This window comes from Podarcis raffonei, chromosome 1, assembly GCF_027172205.1.
Source record: "Podarcis raffonei isolate rPodRaf1 chromosome 1, rPodRaf1.pri, whole genome shotgun sequence".
Taxonomy (NCBI): Eukaryota; Metazoa; Chordata; class Lepidosauria; order Squamata; family Lacertidae; genus Podarcis; species Podarcis raffonei.
The window spans coordinates 73,772,360-73,791,303 of NC_070602.1; the positions used below are offsets into that span (position 1 = coordinate 73,772,360).

The 18,944-nt window shown below is 43.1% G+C and overlaps 1 protein-coding gene across 1 annotated transcript in view; it reads right to left on the reverse strand.

Annotated features, from left to right (window-relative positions):
* Positions 1–17,752, reverse strand: part of CD81 (CD81 molecule) — a 57,020-nt gene extending 39,268 nt beyond the window's left edge. The window contains exon 1 of the mRNA XM_053393818.1: positions 17,488–17,752. Within this exon, the coding sequence (XP_053249793.1) occupies positions 17,488–17,553 (66 nt within the window). The 5' untranslated portion in view covers positions 17,554–17,752. The remainder of the gene's footprint in view (positions 1–17,487) is intronic.
* Between the last annotated feature and the right edge of the window lie 1,192 nt (positions 17,753–18,944).

Sequence of the window (18,944 nt, forward strand, 5' to 3'; positions counted from 1 at the left end):
AAATCACTTCTGTGCAGGCATGATTTTTGGCATCTGGGCATGTGCAAAGCAATTTCCGGTGCCACGGACATGCGCAGACGTGATTTCCGGCGTTGCGCTGTGCCGGTCTGGCACACGAAGGATCTCCGCAGGAGTGATCCGGCCCATGCCTGGTAAGCTTTGCCGACCCCTGTGTTAGACCACGCAAGATGGTGGCACAAAGTTCTTTGACAGGAAATGAACACACAACACTCCTGCCTTTAAAAGGCAAAATTACTCATCACATTTGTTCTTTCAAGGAGGTTAGGGCAGCCTTCATGCGATTTATGTCACCCGATCTGCAAAGACCACCCAGGGAGCTCTGTGACTTAGCAAAATTTGAGGCCAAGTATCCCTGACCCAATAACTATATTCACTCATCCCAATTTACAGGGTATCACCAGATAGCATCATGTCCAAAATTTGAGAAGTAACAGTGCAACCCTCTCCAGCACCATTGGGACTTCAGTCTAAGAACAGACTGGTTTTGGATAGACACATTCAACAAGGAAGTTACAAGTTGTAAAGTATTCCAAGAGAAGCTACTGGTGTCCTTTTCAGACAATGTGTTTTCTAAAAGACTGTACCCAAGATGAGATCAGAAAGCAGACCTCAGGCTTACATGTGCTCTCCCTTCTACCATATCTCTCTCCTTCCACTACAGAGAGTGCATTTAAATTGGTGGGATTTTCTGAAACCTACAAGAGGGAGAGAACCTGCTCTTTAACAGGTCTATCAAAAAGAGAACTTCATTCTAATCCAGGGGATGAAATACTAGTGCCTTAACAGGCCCAAACACCACAGAGTGGGAGGCTGCTGTTGGGGAAGGGCATAATTCTCTTAGATGATAATATATCTGCAATGCTGCAGGAGAAAGATGGAGTGGAAATGAGTGGATTCTTATGGGTGAAAGGCAACTAAGTTAGAGTAGACCATTTGAAATTAATGGACCTTACTCATATTCATTAATTTCTGTGAGACTACTTTGAGCAAAACTTAGCTGAATGCCATCCTATTTTGTCTGCTGCTATTGGATTGTTTTTATTCAGCTGTCTTTTGGTATATGATTATTACCTAGTTGAATAGTTGTTGGGAGTTTCCCCATAAGGGAAAAGGTGGGGTATAAATACATAAATAAAATACTACTAATAATAGTAATGTCAAAATAAAATAATAAATAAGATTGTGTACTAAAGTAGCCCTGGTCAGATATTTATCACTGTCCTACAGGGAAGTGAAGGCAGGGAAGGAGGACGGTGATGTAAGGTCCTGGCTGGTTCTATAAAGAAATCCTACAGAAAGCCCACAGTGTTGGCAGACAGGAAATTGCCTGGAAGGAAATCAGTTTACAGTGCACAGATGACACAGCTTTGCAGGCTGTGTAAGGAAGGGTTTAAAAGCTACCCATGACTGCATGTGAGTTCCTGTGCATGCAATATCATATAAGTCATCTCTTGTGTGCCTTCTTTATTGCCTTTTCTCCAGCCAAAGATTTATTGCTTCCCGGAAAGAACTGCGACAGCTCTTTTACACACAAATATGGAACAAATTCTTGAGAGTTTGGGAGAGGCGGGAGAAGGAAAAGTAAACTTGATAATGCTACATGAAATTGGCCAGCTAGGATCCATGTGGGCAAAAATTTGACCAAGACTGGCTCTTGAGATTGCATCAGGACACTTGGAAAACCAGTTACGAGAACATGGGAACCAAACTCCCAGTGCTTCAAACGGTGAATATCCATTCCGTTTCTGCCTCTGCCCCACAGCACACCAGAACTCCTCACTGTGATAAGCTTCTTCTTATTGCAGGATTGCTAGATTATCAATTTGGAATCCTTCTCTAAATCATATTTTTTCCCTCAAAACTCACAGAGGGGCAGGGAAGAGAAGAAGGGAGGACTTCCTTCCTCAACCACCTCCTCTACCCTCTCATCTTTCTCCGTCCACATAAATTACCTCAACTCAGGAAGCTGCTTGGGAGCCATGCTCCTCACTTCCTCAAATGCTTGCCCTTCTCACCTCAGGCCCAAACTAGATTTAAACCTTTGGAAGTCTGTTTTAGCATTCTCAGTTCCATCACACCCAATTTCTCAGAAACTAGTCTTTCGTTTATGCAACCAAGATAATTTCTTCTACTTCAATCCAAACCTAACTTGATTAAAGACTACAAGTGATAGATAATTGCTACATCACATGGTAGTTTGTCCTAGCAGCTAATTACTGCTACTAAAAAAACACCATAATGATTTATCTAGCTTCAATTTAGAAATACTAATCTAGCAGACACGATCTAATCTTTTTTGAACACCAGATGCTTTGCTCCTTTGTAAATAAAGAGTAAGTTGCTTTGGGGGAAGCTCCTTAAAGAACCAGTTTACTCGAGCATTTTCTACATGATATAGTTAGCGCAAATAAGGGCAATTGTTTTCATCCCCAAGGGCTAGTAGAAAGCAGATTCATGTCTTTCTAATTAAACAGTTGCTGCCACCCCCTTCAAACAGTCACGTTTTCTTAACCTTCCTGGAATGAAGAAATTTCAAAAGTTTGGCTTGATGTGCTGGAGGTCACATAGCAGACCATATTTACTTTTTGAACCACCATTCTGAATGAATGAGTTTTTACCATTATTCCTAAAAGTTCTGTCTGATCTCCACATTCAGCACTGGGTCTTGACTTCCAAATCTGAGTGCTTTTGACATCCTGGCCATTTTATTTCAACTTGGTTCACACACAAGAGAGAACGTTTTTCTGCTTCAGCAACTTAGTATTTTGTTCCTATGGTCCATGTAATTTCTTGCAGGTTTTAAGATGGTTCATGCATCTGTTTTAGTGTGTGTGGACATCTGGGGAACAACTAGCAAGGCAGTGACAAGACAGAAGGTATTGCCTGAAATGAAGAGAAAGCTGTGAAGTGGAAAAATGTTAAGTACAAAATATTTTGATGATCTCCTGGTTTCTTTGCGTTTTTGCACTAATATTAACATCAAGAAAGATACCAGACAGAAGGCAGAGTTAAAATAGAAGAGTGCAACAGAAAGCATTGTTTTGCCATTAATCACAGGAGACCCATAACTCAACTGGGGATCTGGGGGTTGAGATAAGGTAAAGGTAAAGGGACCACTGACCATAAGGTCCATTTGTGGCTGACTCTGGGCTCATCTCGCTTTATTGGCCGAGGGAGCCGGCGTACAGCTTCCAGGTCATGTGGCCAGCATGACTAAGCCACTTCAGGCGAACCAGAGCAGCGCACGGAAACGCAGTTTACCTTCCCACCGGTGCAATACCTATTTATCTACTTGCTCTTTGACGTGCTTTCTAACTGCTAGGTTGGCAGGAGCAGGGACCGAACAACGGGAGCTCACCCCGTCGCGGGGATTCGAACCGCCAACCTTCTGATCAGCAAGTCCTAGGCTCTGTGGTTTAACCCACAGCACCACCACCATCCCACAGGGGTTGAGATAAATGTGCACAAGAACCTTAAATGTGCGCAATAACCTTTCTCATGCTTGCTTGATGGGATGAGTGGCTCAGAGATTTCATTTTGCAGTTCCCCTAAGGAAACTTATCACCACTAGGGCTGTGCTATAAATCGATTTACCAGGTTTTAGATCAAATCATGATAACCGTTTTTTAAAAGATGACTTTGCAATTTATCGCATATTGTGTGTGTGGTATTCAAAACTCACAATACTGGAAAAACCAGGAAGCCAATGCTTCTTCCTGCGTGTGCAGCCCTTGCTAACTCCACCTCAGTCAACCTCCATCCCTGCCTTCTGCAGCATTAATGAAATAGCTACAAATCACTACAGCAGGCAGACTCAAAAATCGCCCAGCAGATATCGCCAAACAGAGCTTTGAGAGCCAGTTTAGCAGTCACTGTGAGTCTCAACCTTCCCTGTCTCCTGTAGCAGCAGCAGCAAAACTCTACAAATTACTACAGCAAGCTGACTCAAATATCACCAAGCAGATATGTATCGCCAAGCTGAGCTTTAAGAAATGGTTAGCTCTCCATCTCCCCAGCCATCCAGCCAGCAAGCAGGGACTTCTTCCCTCAAGTCTCTCGCTTCAAGGTGCCAGGCTGGTAGTTGACTTAGGGGAAACCTGCAGGTTCAGACTTCTGGAGCCCCTTTCCCTCATAGAAACATAAACAGGTTAGTAAAAAAACCAACAGACACCTTCCTTTGGCATTTGACCCTCTTCTGTCATTCTCTCTGTGTGTGTGTACTGCTTGTGGGTGTGCTAGTGTGTACGCGTGTCTCCCTCCCCCCTCCCGTTGATGTGGTGTGATGTGCATTTGTTTTTGTGAAGCAGCCGGCAAAAAGCACTGGGAGTTTTTATTAACCCAACCCACACTTTACACTTTGCTTTCTGTAACTGGCAGCCCGGTCCCTTGTTAAAACTGTACTGCTTGTGTGGGTGTGGGTGTGAGTGTGACTGTCTCCCTGACTCCCTCTCCCCTCTGTTGGTGTGCCCAGCTGATGTTTCATTTGGAGCCATGGCACTATGGCAAGGAACTTTCCTGGAGGTGCAGGGGTCTGTGGAGAAAGGCTTCTTCAGCTCCCTTTCTTTATCCCCATGTTTTTTAGCTCAGTCAGCCCTGCAGTGTTTCGCTTGCACTCTCTGTTTGTTAACTCTTTCCCCTCCGAGTTGCTTCCTTCCTTGCTCTGTGATTCTCCTTCCCTCCTCCTCCTCCTTCTTCTCTGTGTGATTGTGGCTTTCAAGTTGCTTCAGAGTAAAAGAAATCCCCCCACCCTGCTCTGCTGTTGAATATTTGAATATCTAAAAGTGTGACATTAAATCTGCTTTTTTTTCTTGTTTAATAACGTAATTAAATTTTTAGGCAACCTTTGATATCTATGCTACTAATCACTTCTACAGCTTTAACTTAAGAGAAAATGTGCTAATTTAAACATTACTGGTACTGCAGTATTATAACATTAACAGTTGTAACAATGTGTTAAAGGTAAGTAAAAAAGGATTAATTTTAGACTTAGACCCATAAGTAGTAGCAGTTGCCAGGACATGACCGTGTTCACCTCTACATGGCTCCAGCCACATTTCAAATATTGTGATACATCGAAATATCACAGTGTTTAACTGGTGATATATTGTGCTGCTGAAAACCAGGTATCTCCCAGCCCTAATCATCACATTATTCAGTTAAAAGTCTTGCACACTGTATACTAAAACACAAGAATTGCATTATAGGTGGGGCTTATAGAGCAGAGCCATAGCCATGCCAAGGGAGCAGAGGAAAAGAAAGACAAAGCCCTCAGGTCTTCCGTGATACTCAAAGAGCACACTCAAAAGTCCTTTCTGGGTGTTGCAACAAACAGGCCCATGGGAGCTTTTATTCCTGTATCTGTTTGTTTTGTTATTGTTGTTGTTTATGAATTGCTTCCCATAAAACATCCCAAAGCAATTAATAATAAAAACATCAACAATATAAATGTATACATAAATAATTTCATGCCTGATAGAGACAGGGGCAGAAAATTCTGCTTAAAAGGCTTGTTGAAAAAGGAAGGTGGTCAACAGGCACCAAAAGGAGAAGCAATGCCTGCCTAATATGTCACAGAAAAGAGTCTGAAAGGGTAGGTACAACCACTAGAGTAAAGGGCTAATTCTTACATCATATGATATTAACCTCCAGATGAGACGGCATCTGCAAGAAGCCCTCAGCTGCATGAGATGATTTGAGATTCATGGTACATCCACAATAGGCATCTATAAGCCAAGCTGTCAACCACTCACATCCAAGCACATGTGTGCTTTGATTACATCTTGAGGTAACACATATTCATCTTGCTACTGAATTATATAAAGTACTACTCTCTGTGTTGTATAGTTGACTAACAGCAGAGGGAAGAAAACTGGAATGCATGTGTATAGAATAGTTTCACCAGTTTTTCTCAACTGCAAGTTGAGACACCCATTCGTCTGAGAAAGTCCAAGTTCATGAACAACCTTAACGTTTTTTGTTTACATTAGCAAGGACTTTTAAAATCTGAAGCAGGAAATCTGACACTGTTGTCCTTAGCAGACAGAGGTTGTTTTGGCAAATTTACACTGGGATGAGGAGGACAAAAGAGTCTTCCCACGAGGAAGTATTTGGATCATATTTGAAGTATTTGTGATGCCACACAAATGGACAGACACAGTGACAGCATTGTTACAGCACTGAGTTTCCACAAATACGAATAAGTGGAAGATCCCTTAAACACAGAAAGAACACTGTCCTTTCCATACTCAAGACACAAATAACAAGGTCTGATTTCATCTGCCAGAAATGATACAAAAGTCACAATACTGTGAAATGTTCGCATTCTTTCAAAACAGAGTTTCTATACTACATGCCATTTACATAAATTAGCATTTCTCAAAAAATGCCAATAAAATTATGTTTACATAATAAAATTGCATGTACAGGTAGGCATTGGACACTTTAACTGGGACTGCAACAACTGCTGAGTCATGATCCCTTTTTCACAGTGAGAGTCAGCAATCTCCCAACCACTGGAAAGCTAGTGTACTGATACACCTCAGACTGAAATTGTTATTCTACCTTTGTGCCATCTCTGGTTTAATTTTTCTGGGAAATGTGGTGCAACCCAATTGTTACTTAACAGTAATTAAACTGAGGATGGGAACAGGTACACTTCAATACAAGGTGACTATTAATCTCAGTAGTTTATCTTGGAGGCCTTCAATTAACCGCTTGGACCAAGGATCATTAGGATGTTAATTTTCACAAGGTGACAAAATAAAAACAATACTGAAAATGGCAACAGTTTGAAAATAAACCACATCAATCTTTGAGGTGAGTTTCAAGTAAATAAAAATAGGAAACTACTAGCTGATTCCTAGAAGTGTGCAGCTCAGAGCAGGGCTTTCTGTGGAATATAACAAGGGTCCACTGTCTGCACCTTCCAGAAGATGTTTTTGTTCCAACAAGCATTCTCAGCTGGATGGAATGGTCTCTCTCCTTTTTCCCCCTTTTAATCTGCCTTTATTTTTTGTGCTGTTTTAAATTGGGTTGTTTCCAATTGTATTTTGTACATCACCTTGAGACCTGTATGGAAGGCGATTAATAACAATGATAATGTGTCCATGATGCTTCTCATCATCCAACAGACTTACTTTACATTGCTAAAAGGACTAAGGTAATTCATGATACAGCTTAGATAGCCAAACAAGCCGTCCTTGAGCTGCCTATTATCCACAAATAGACTTCACCTGGCCAGAGAGACCATACCTAACTAATTATGGTTTGAACAAGTGGATGTGGGTAAGTCTTTTAGGAATCCTCTCCCTATCCACAAAAATAAAAATACTCTTAACAATAGCAAAACATTCCAAATTTGGTTGCTATATTTCATATTTTTAAGAAAGACCCCCAAAATGGTTTTCGCTGCTTTTTCCATCATGTTGCCATACATTCAGGTTGTCCCTGAAATTTTGCCAATTCGGCAAAATCCCCACTGCTGCCGCTGCCAGGACATGTCAGGAATTATCCTGACGTATGGCAGGCCTAACATTTGTCTCACATATCTTGAATTTGGATCTTCTGGTTATGGTATTTGGGGCTATTTAGGATTAAATTCTAGTCTTCTTGAAATGATTACTGGCTTTGAGAAGCTTTTGCAGTGCTCCCTTGGGAAGTGGTAGACTCTCCTTCCACAGAGGTTTCAAAGCAGAGGTTGGATGGCCATCTGCCATGGATGCATTAGTCGGGATTCCTGCATTGCAGGGGGCTGGACTAGATGATTCTTAGAGTCTCCTCCAACTCTACGATTCTATGACGCTATAGGTCTATATCCCCAACTACTCTATGTAAAAGAAAAGAAAAAAATCCCATAAATGTATCCCATAATGTAAACTAAGAAGAAATCATCATAAAGAGGTAACATGAATACAAAAAGAAGCAGTTCAAACTGATTCCTACTTAACACACATTGCATGGAAATAATTCCAGTCCAATAATTTGACCTTCCACATCAGAATGGTTGGGATCATAGCCAAACTTACTACTGCACTGGCAGTCTTCAACACTTCCTTGGGATATCTGTGACAGATTTATAACTAATAGCGGAAAGAACAGATAAGACACTGGGGCAAGTCCCCCCCCCTATCCATGAGGGAAGCAATCTATACACCAGAGACTCAACAGTACATACTGTTTATCAGGAAACAATATTTCAATTATTAAACATTGGCACATTTGTACGTGGGGAGGGGAAAATGAGTTTTTATTCCTTCTAAAAACAAAGGTTTGGTTAATCATTTCAGAACCTAAACAGAAAGTGTTTTATTATTCTTCAACAAGGTTGCAATGTACATTTAAAGATACTGTGCTGGCCACAATGAGCGGAATTCCTCAACGCGGCATGACCTTGATTTTAGAAATTGGCAGCTTGTCAATTTTAGGAAGCTGCCTTAAGCTTAGGCTTTGTGTCCAGCATTGCCTACTATGACTGGCATTGGGTCTTAGACAAGCATCTTTCCCATCATCTGCTACTTGATTCTTTTTAGCTCGAGATACCAGAGACTGAAGCCGAGAACTTTGTGCAAGCAATAAAGTGATTTTTAAGGTCACCCATATTTTATGCTACTAGAGAGTATTTCAAACGGAAGAGTTTTGGCCAAGAGATTCACTAGTAAGAAGTCCCCTTGCAAGTCTTCTTTCCATTCCTGCAAATTATTTCTCACTGTTCCTTTATTCCCCAGCCATTTAGTTTTGAGTTTGTCCAAATGAACCCCTGCAACGGGCTGTAGTTTTAGCAGCAGCAGCAGCAGCGCACATGTCTTGCATGCAGGAGGTCACAGATTCAATTCATGGAATCTCCAGGAAGGACTGGAAAAGATTCCGGCCTGAAACCCTGGACAGCCACTGCCAATCATTGTAGGCAATACTGACCCATAGGGAACAATTGATGTGACTAAGTGCAAGGCAGGCTCCTATGTAATGAAATAGAAGGAAAACACTCCTAACCCTTAGGCCTGCTCAGGTGCTATCCAGTTTGCCATAGTCTTTAAATAATTATTCTGCAGCATTTGCCTCATGGTTTGTCCAACAATTAAAACATTTCCTTCTTGTTTAATTTATGCCATTTGTCAAAGGTTTCTCCCTAACTGAAAGGGATTTTTTTTTAACATAAAAGGCTAACGGGTCCCCCATCCCTTCTCTACTGTATTAAAACATGCAGGACCTGGAAAGGAAGGTGAAAGGCAGTTTTTACAAAAGAGGCAGTATGAAGCATGCTCAGAAAATATATGAGTTATAAGAATCCTGTTAAAACTGACTGTACTTTGATTCTCAGCAAAAATTAGTCTTAGGGGAAACCCACACCCTTACAGCTACTAAAACATTCTGTTCCATTGATGGAATGGCAAAAAGTGATTTTATGCCTAAATGCCATTTCAGTATTTCATTCCAACAGTTCTGAGTATTTAAGCTACAGTAATCTAATTGCTGTGCTTTTCAATGGAGTGACTTGGCACTCGTATGTCAAAGTACTAAGAATTAGACCATTGAGATTGTTGCTATTTTCTGATGCACATCCTGGAAAATTCAGGTTGTGCTATCAAAGTTCATTTGTAGGTCTTGAATAGCAGAACTCACTTCCCCGTAAGATCACACTTTTTGTGGCAAGGAAAGTGATGGGGAAATGCTAGTCTCTCAAGTTTACAAACCACGGTTGGTTCCAGAACTCATGCACACTCCATGTCCCTCAAAAATCTGCTGTGGAAGATTGGAAGACCCCGTGGAACAGCATAGGAAGTGGTGCAGGAGACTGTTGAGAGAAGTTTGTGAAAACTGCCTCCTCTCTTCCTTCTGTTAGGTAGCAGTGGATAATTTCAGGAGGGCTATATAGAATGTACTTTGATTACAAGGCTGCCCTAAACTCTTTACTTTGAAAGGGAAATAGATTATGTTTAAAGAGAAACAGCTAAAGCTTCCCTCCCCAATTATTCATGAAAGTTAAGAGGCAGTTTGTTTCTCCCAACAATGCTACAAATGTGGTGATTCTTCAAATCCAAAAAAATGAAGAAATCTAAAAGACTGAGGTTCAAGTCCATGGGTAGGCAAACTAAGGCCCAGGGGCCAGATCCGGCCCAATTGCCTTCTAAATCCGGCCCACAGATGGTCCAGGAATCAGCATGTTTTACATGAGCAGAATGTGTCCTTTTATTTATTTATTTGTGGGGCCTGCCTGGTGTTTTCACATGAGTGGAATGTGTGCTGCATCTCTGGGTTATTTGTGGGGCATAGGAATTCGTTCATTCCCCCCAAAAAATATAGTATGGCCCCCCACAAGGTCTGAGGGACAGTGGACTGGCCCCCTGCTGAAAATGTTTGCTGACCCCTGCTCAAGTCAGATGAGGCTCCAAATCATGACTTTGTGGATTGGGAAATGTGTAACAGGCCCACACTCCTCCCTCCATTCCTCTACTTCCAGGTCTCTTGTGAAGTCTGAAATCTGACAGACTGGTTAACACCAACTTCCAACTAATGGTTTGCAAACTCACCTCAGTCCATTGCTTGGAAGTTAGCACTGAACAGTTTACTCAGTTCAGACTTACAAAAAAAGATTAGACAAAGCCAACTCAGAGCTGAAGGTGGGACAAGCATATTGGTCTACAGAATGTACCTAAACTTCCTGAGAATGGTTTGGAGAATGACTTTTGACCCAGGCTTATATGTTCTTTTGGTAGCACGGTTTTAACTCTTGGTTGTACATTAATACACAAACTTCCATCTCCAGGGCTATTAGCTTGCACCACCCATTTCCCCCTTCGAGTATATGCTGTGGTCACAAACACTGATGATGATCCCTCATCCATGTGGCCAAGTTTAAAGGAGCAAAATCTACAGTAAGGGTTTAGCACAGGGGGCAGTATCCAACTGGACAGATATGCTAGAACAAGCACTTTTGACTGTACAATGGAACTTCCCCTCCTTCCACATGCCCTCTTAAATGGTCATGGGTTTCCCCCCAACTTTGTGGTGCATATTTCAGGGGGGGGCGGGTGTGAAGAGAGGGAGGGGAAGTACATTGCACTGCCAAAAGTACTCGCGCTAGTGGAACTGTTTCATTGGATACTGCCCAGAGAAATGCCACTACACAGACAGAGAAAGCTCTTCCAGTTTACAAGCACTGTTATATTCTAAAATGCACAAGAAGGAAAGGAGGCTGTTAACTTAGTTACACTGGAGCTAAATCTGAGAAGTAAAACCAAAGCCAGCAGGTTTTTGTGTGTGTCTCTTTTCAGTGAATATAGCTGAATGCTTAAAGGACTTCTTTTCTCTTTCTAAAACCGCCAAACAAGTTTCGCTTTGACATGCCAGCAGTGTTGTAAAGAGCTGCCCAAGTTTTTGTTCTCCTTCACACTTGTTGCTGCCAACAATGCCAGACCTCAGATAAGCAAATGAGTGTGGGGAGCTACAGAAGGCAGGGGAGAGAGGAACCTTGCATACTAACAAGTCAGTCTGGTGTTAGTCTTGGGAATCTTTCTGGCTCCCACAGGCTTTTGTATCATGACACTTGGGGGGGCGGGGAGCGCCACTTTTGAGTAAGGTTGACTCTTCAAGTGGTTCGACTTCTAGGACAAAAAACATTTTGCAACACTGCTTAGATCAGCCTTGCAACAAAACAAGACAAAACCAATTGTACAAAATCTATTAGCCTACAAAATAATCCTACCAGCCCACAAACCCACCAAACCCTCATGCCCACACTGGTGGGAGGAACCATGCTGGTCTGGGCAAAGGATTTGGCTCAAATCATTCTTCTAGTGGACATTTAATATACCACACAAGCCACACAGCTCCCAAGTGACCGAGTATCATGGCTTGATATACTAAAAGCCATTATCTGAGGAATCCTGTGGGTAGAAACCTCTATATACACCCCAACTGGCATGAGAGCAATTATGGAAGTGAAGACAAGTCGTGCTAACCAGGCTATATGTAAAGTCAGTTCTAGGACAACCTGAAACAAATGATATTTACTTCTCCCCACCTGCATAACCACCAAAGATGGTTCTTAGTCACCAGAGGCAGCTTGGCAATGGCTGTTTGCTAATCTTAAAGCAGCCTGTCATATGCACACAGAGTCTGTATTCAAAATGGAAACAAGAGCAAGGGGACATGCTGGATGTCTGCTTTGATTAATAGAGGGGTTTTTTAAAGACAGCAAAGCTTATCTGCATTTTAACTTTTCTGGAGATCTTGCAGCCTTCTCTGAATACAAGGCCCAATGCAGGCTTTTTACTCTTGCACAGCTTTTTCACACTGCATTTATTTCCTAACACTCACCGTAGTTGTGTTTGTCTTACAATTTCCCCCCATTCTCATACAATATCACAATATAATTATTCCATGTTTGTACAACCCATGAAAATTCTATGAGGAACGGGAAACCAGCTTTCTCTCTTACTCACTTTTCTACGTATAGCGATTCTGCCCTGCCAACCTCCTGGCAAAACATATGACATGAGTTACCCTGGCTTCCACCTATAGTCTGTACAGACCAGCAAAAGCTGCACTACATGATTCTTCAGCCTATGTACATTGCTGCTAAGATTGTATTTTCTACATTCCAGCCACCTCCATGAATGCTGTGCTTTAATTCAACCATTTCAGTTATCAGGGTGGGGAACCAGCGGCCCTCCAGATGTTGTTCAAGTACAACTCCCATCATCCTTTACCACTGGCCACGCCAACCGGGGCCAATGAGTTTCCAACAACATCTGGAAGGTCACAGGTTCCCCCATCTCTGCTCTACAACACAAAGAACTACTCTGTGGTGTGGCAATTGCTTAAATTAAGAACCATAAACACCTGGAAGTCAATAGGGCTATCATCTGCACAGGTTACTTCATTTCCCCATAAGACATTATCTGGGACTGAAACAACAATAATAAGCATTGTGATCACTATTCCCAAAGGTTACTTTTTTAAACATCACATACAATCCCTACTTCTGTTACTTTGTAAGAAGTGATAGTTTAGCATTTATTTTTCCAGGTAGATCCAAGAAGTAGAGGAAGAAGATGGCAATGGCTTAACAGAAACCATTTTTTTCATGAACAAACTCTGTGTAGCCTCTTACATTCTCATAGCTAGTGAGGATCCCATGTTGAATCTGATCCACACATGCGTGTTCATCATGCATGTCAAACAGTCATTGCAGACCCTACACTAAAGTTTTTGTCTCACCTGAAAGACAAAGCTTTTAAATGGGCACTGTTCCTAATCCAGATGCAAGTCAAATTATGAATATGCATTAATTACAAAGCCTTTGTATGCTGCTAAGGTGGTCTAGATGTGGGCTTGGAGAAATTGAGAGAATGGAAAGAGGCCTCCACCACCGATGACCATACTCCCTTTATGACAGAAGGCATTTCTCTTGAGCAATTGCTTAAGAGAAGATGTGCCAAGCAGGGGTGGATGGAACCAAGTGGTCATAGGAAAAATGACAAAGCCACAACCCTTATTAAAAAGTATTTTCGACCAGTGTTAGAAACTGAGATATGAGAGCTAGGAGCTAAATGGCACCTTAAACCTAGGTTATGGGCGCAACAACAGAATGTCTAGGCACACTTTTTTATAATAGGAATACAAAGCAGAAAATGAATGAACTTCAGCTAAAATATTATGTCATTTTTCACATGGTCTAGTCCTTCCCCTGCCCACCCCCCTAAGATTCTTAAGAGGGTCTCTTCTCTGGTCTTCAGAGAGTAGCTGGAAATGAGGAGGCAAAAAAAGGTCCTCCTTTCCTTCCACTCTGCAGTTTTAATCTGAAATTTAGGCGGAGTACTGCGCCCAGAGCTCAGAAACTGCTTGCGCTAATTAAATTCCCTGTTGCAAAATGCGCCTAGAACAATGGGAGTTTTGAACACTGTTTTTGACATGACAAAAGACTGACATGAACAGATGGGGTGCCCAATAGCTTATATATCCTTCCTGCTAAATTTCAACACTTCCATAGAGCTCTGTATTCTTAGCACAGTGTTAGACTACAACAACAGGAAGTTTAAGACAAAAGGTAAGAAAAGGCCCTCAAGATAAGGAGTAAGTTGGGGGGGGGACACACAACACAGTTAGAGATGCTATGTTTCTTCATTCCCATGGGAGGATTATTGCCAATGGAATGGTCTGAATTTATAGCACATATCATGCTTTGGATGCAGGTGCAGACTATTATTTTAATTCACTCCCCTGAGTTCTTATCATGTTCTCACAGCCAGGATGACGAGCTTTGAAAACCTTGTCACAATGAGCTTTCCCTAGTCATAACAAAACTGGGCTTCCATAAGGGTAGCTAAGGGAGGTTCACAAAACGAAGCTGGCCAACTTGTCCTTCTGTGTCCATATTCAGATGCAGGGCTGTATGGATGACCCTTTGTACCTACCGTCATCTGTGTACACTCTCACTGCAATTTCTGAAATTGTGGTTGCAGTGGATTCTGTTGTGTTTTTATGTAAACTACTTAATTTTTTATCATTTTAAGCACTAACAAAAAAGCCCACCATAGCAAAATATATCAATTTAGGAACAAGTTTGTACATTCTATTTTTCAGAGGTGGTCAGTAGGAATTATATATGGTGGCAGGGAAGCATCTTGCAGGAGAGAGCTGTTTTTAGCCAGATAGGTAAAGCAAGCATCCCAAATTAATTCTATGAGCAAAGAAAAATAAACGCATTCTTTGAATTCTTTCCAGTCAAAGGGACACATATTAAATTAGTGCTATGTGCAGCTATGCTATAAACAAGCATTCTCAAAAATGTTTGGAATCATAAGGTAACATATATTATTAAACTTCTATGTATTTCTAGAAGGATTCAAAGTGCAAGGGCTCAGCTCAGAGTAATAGGTTTACAGGCAAGCAATGCAATCAAAACATTTGCAAATCCTAATAAATCCACTACTGGAAAATGAAGTACACCACAGTTATACATCACCAACAAATCACTAAACAATAGATTCTTAGACAAATCTCTCATTGTGTGCCAAGAGAGTTAACTAATCCGTCTATAAACAGTAGTTGGGAAAGAAGGCAGTGGTGTTGGCTGCACAATACATATATGATACTTTGAAGAATGTATGCCATAGATTTCTTCTCAATGAGGTTTCAAGTCTTCTGCTTAAGTGATGCAGTCCTGGGGTAGCTACCTGTAGAGCCAGACTTACTATGAGCCTCAGACCAGGGCAGCTGTGATCTAGCCAGACTTCTCTTCCCTCTCCCCAACTCCTTTTTCTCTTCACAGTCCAGTGGATAGCAGTGGCCATAGGTTTAGGGAGCATGGCACATTTGGGAAATAATGGTAATTCTAGCATGAAGAGCACAAAGGGGTTGCTTAATAATTAATCTCTTTAAGTCTATAAGAGCTGCAGGACAAAATGACCCAGAAAATCACTGGGAATGACAGAACCTCCATACCAAATGCATGCCAACAGCAGAATTCTATGCAGGTTTACTCGGAAGACAGTCCCATTAAGTTCAGTGTTTCTTCCTCTCGGGTAACAGAGCATAGGGTTATACCTTAAATATCTGTGTAAACAACAGGGAGAAGATTTCGTTCTGTACCTTCCAAGCCTCTCCATTAAAAGAGAGGGCAAGCACAGTGCCCTTATATGAGCACACGGCAGACACAAGAGATATGAGTCTGTTTGCTCAACTACAGTTCAAGGCTGTTATCATTCAATTAATTCAATGACATCATCCAAAAGGTGGCTGAAGTTAACCTGGCGGTTTGATGGTTGGGTTGTGAGCAGCGGTGCATGGCAGCAATGCTACAGGGCATTAAAGAGTGGTGGGGATGACAGTTAGGTTTAGCAATGCTTCTCCAAGCTAACACTTTCCCTATAGAAAAATATTCTTTAAAATGTGTGGGTCCTGGGGCTTTTTAATCACTGATGCTGGCAACTATGATGGTGGGGATATCAGTCATACAAGTGTTCAACCAAAAATATGTTTCATATGCATGCCTGGAATAAACTCCATTAGTGGCTCCCACTGGCAAAAAACGGGAGTTGTTAGGAGCCCCCAAATTAGCAACCCTGTCCCCAAGGATATCCTTTTCCTTCAGGGCTAATACTTTACTTTTTGTAAAGTAAACAGCAACCTTCAGATTTGTACAACTCAACTTCCAATGTCTATCAAATATGGTATAAGCAGATTTGAAACCCTTCTTAGCTCAAAGCCACAGGAACCCAAGAGAAGCCTAAATTCTTCTGAGATTTGGGGTGTGGTCGGTGCAAAATTCTGCAGCCAAGAAGGAAAGATGAGATCATGAGAGGCAGTCTGAAAGGCACTGCAAGTCATCCATTTTAAAACATCCTTATTTCCCACAAATATTTTTAGTGCCTTCTCCCACACCCATGACACTTCCCCATCCCATCCCCGGCCCCCTTTAAAAGAACTGCCTCAAGTTGAGAAGTATCACTTTCAGAATTCGCTAAGTGCATGAGAAAATATAAGATTAGTGGGGTTTTTGAAAGCGTTTTTTGGGCAAAAAAACAACAACAACCCAAAACTTTATAGCTCCCCTCCCCCAAAATCACACCGGATGTAAGCTGTTGTCGTTGTTTCCCAAAGCTGTTTACCAGACAGGAAAATAATGCTCCCCCATCGCCCATAAATATTTGCTAGGGTGAAATTTGCATGCACTTCTAATGCCCAGATTTATTCAAATACTGTACTTCCAGCGCCTCAGACTAGCCAACCATTCTCTTGCTGTCTGGACTCGGGCGTCAGTGTGTCACACTCGGCTTGCACAACAACCAAAAAAGAATTGTCGGCCCCTCTCTCTTCCTCCCCCCCCCCGTTAACTTTAAAGTTGATTGATCGAGCAGAACTTTAGAAGAAGTGAAAGCAGCCGTTACAAAACCGCACACCAAGTCAAAACCCTGGCGAGGTTTGGTATCTGTATATTTGGCCAATTTGGGGGCATGGAGGGTCTGCCAGGAGGTGCCCGTGATGCCCAGCCCCTCTTTTCCACCCCACCAGAACTGCTTGTAAAGGGGAAGCCTAGATGCTTTAACGCGGTTCTGGCGCGCGATCCTGTGTTATTTGCTTTGCTTTGCTTTGTTATTTGCTTTAATTTGCTTTTGCCCAAAGGAGAGCCTCCTCCTCCTCTCCAAACCCAAACATCGTGGCTGTTTACATGCCCTTGGTCCCAGCCTCACGGAGGAAGGGGGGACGGACCCCGACGCAGTCAGGTGGGAAGCCGGGAGATCGAGCGCTGCTCCTTCCCTCCTCGCCTCTCGCGCGCGCCAGGGGAAAAAGAAGATCCGCGCGGGCTCCATGGCAAGCCTGCTCGCTTGTTTTTGGTGGGAATCGGGAGCGGGGAGGAGGCGGCGGCGCCACGGGAAGGGAGATAAGCCCAAAGCAACACACAAGCGCCTGGCTCAGCCCTCGCCACCGCCGGCGGCCACGCGCAAAGCGGCCGAAGCGACTCACCCAGAAGACGAAATTGAAGACGAAGAGGAGGTATTTGATGCACTTGGTGCAGCCTTCTACTCCCATCGCGGCGGCTTTCTGCAGGCGGCAAGGATGTGGCCTGGTCTCTCGGCTTAGGAGCAGGAGGAGGAGCTGCTGCTGCAGATGGTGGGCTCCGCTGTTGTTTTCAGGGGCACCAGCTCGCCAGGATGCTTCTCTCTCGGTTCCCGTTACCTCTCCCCTCCCTCCTTCTCTCCCTCTGACCCGGGCGCGCAGCCAGGTCCCTCCTCCTTCGTCGCGGGCGCGCCGAGGAGAGAAAAGCAGCGCCCCCTGCAGGCGGCTCCTCCGCCTTTCTTCATTCACGGCTGCTTCAGCCAAATGGTCACGGAGCCGCCCCCATTCCCCCCCCCCCCGGCGGAATCAGGCCAGACCCAAAACAGGCTGGTTTTGTAAGCTCTGGTAGGAAGAGCGATTGGCAAAACCAGGCAGCCGAGTGCACATAAGCAGCAATCTACTGAGCCCACTTCGCAGGCCTGGTATTTATTAAAGCTTTATTATTTTTAAAAAATAAATAAATCTGGTGCCTGGAGTGGGGGGTGGCTTAGGGGAGAGGCCAGATGTCGAGGCATTGGGTCTCCGGGGGTCTGAGGTTCTTCATCCCCGCACTAAGCAATCGACAGGTCCCTACAGCACACTTCTAGCACTTGATAGTGGTAGAGGCAGATTGTCTCTTCAAATTACCTGCCCTATTTCTGAGCAGAGGAAAAGAGGAAACCATTTCAGTGTGGTTCTCCAACAGCTGCTTGGGTGTGGTCTCACCAGAGACAGTAGCACTGATTCTTTCTTCATTTTCCAGTTGGTTTTTGCGACCACTTCACATGCCAGCGACAGCAGCAGCAACTCTGTGAATAACCTGGCCATCATTTTGCATCAGCCACACTTCTACAGACCTGGGGCATTATTGGGGTGGGGGTGGATAGCAACTGCAAAAATATTCAGAGGACAGCCTGCAACCTGACCTTTTTCTAGGAAAATGAGAGTGGTGGAAAACACTCAGAGGTTTCATCAGAGAGAGGAAGTCTTCTGAGAAATTCAGACTTTATTCGAAGTATGTATGGGTCTCTTAAGATGAGACAGCCTGCCTTGAGTCAGTGATGGTGGTCCAACATACATTCTTTGGCTATCAATGCCAAATGGCTCCTAGGTGTGTTAAAAGATCAAAGTGCTAGGGTAAGTTTCTTGGGCAAATGCCTGGAGTCAAGAGGACACCCAGTAGGTTTCATGGCTGTGTAGAGATTGAAACCCTGGTCTCCCAGATCCTAATCTGGCATGCTAACCACTACACTATAATCATAACTCCTGAGCCTCCAATGTTAAGAGTATCGAATGTTTGGGCATCATTCCAGAACAGGCCTGGATGTGGAGAAATCATTGTATCCCTGGGAAGATCCCTGGCTTTTGCTAAGAAGAAGAAGAAG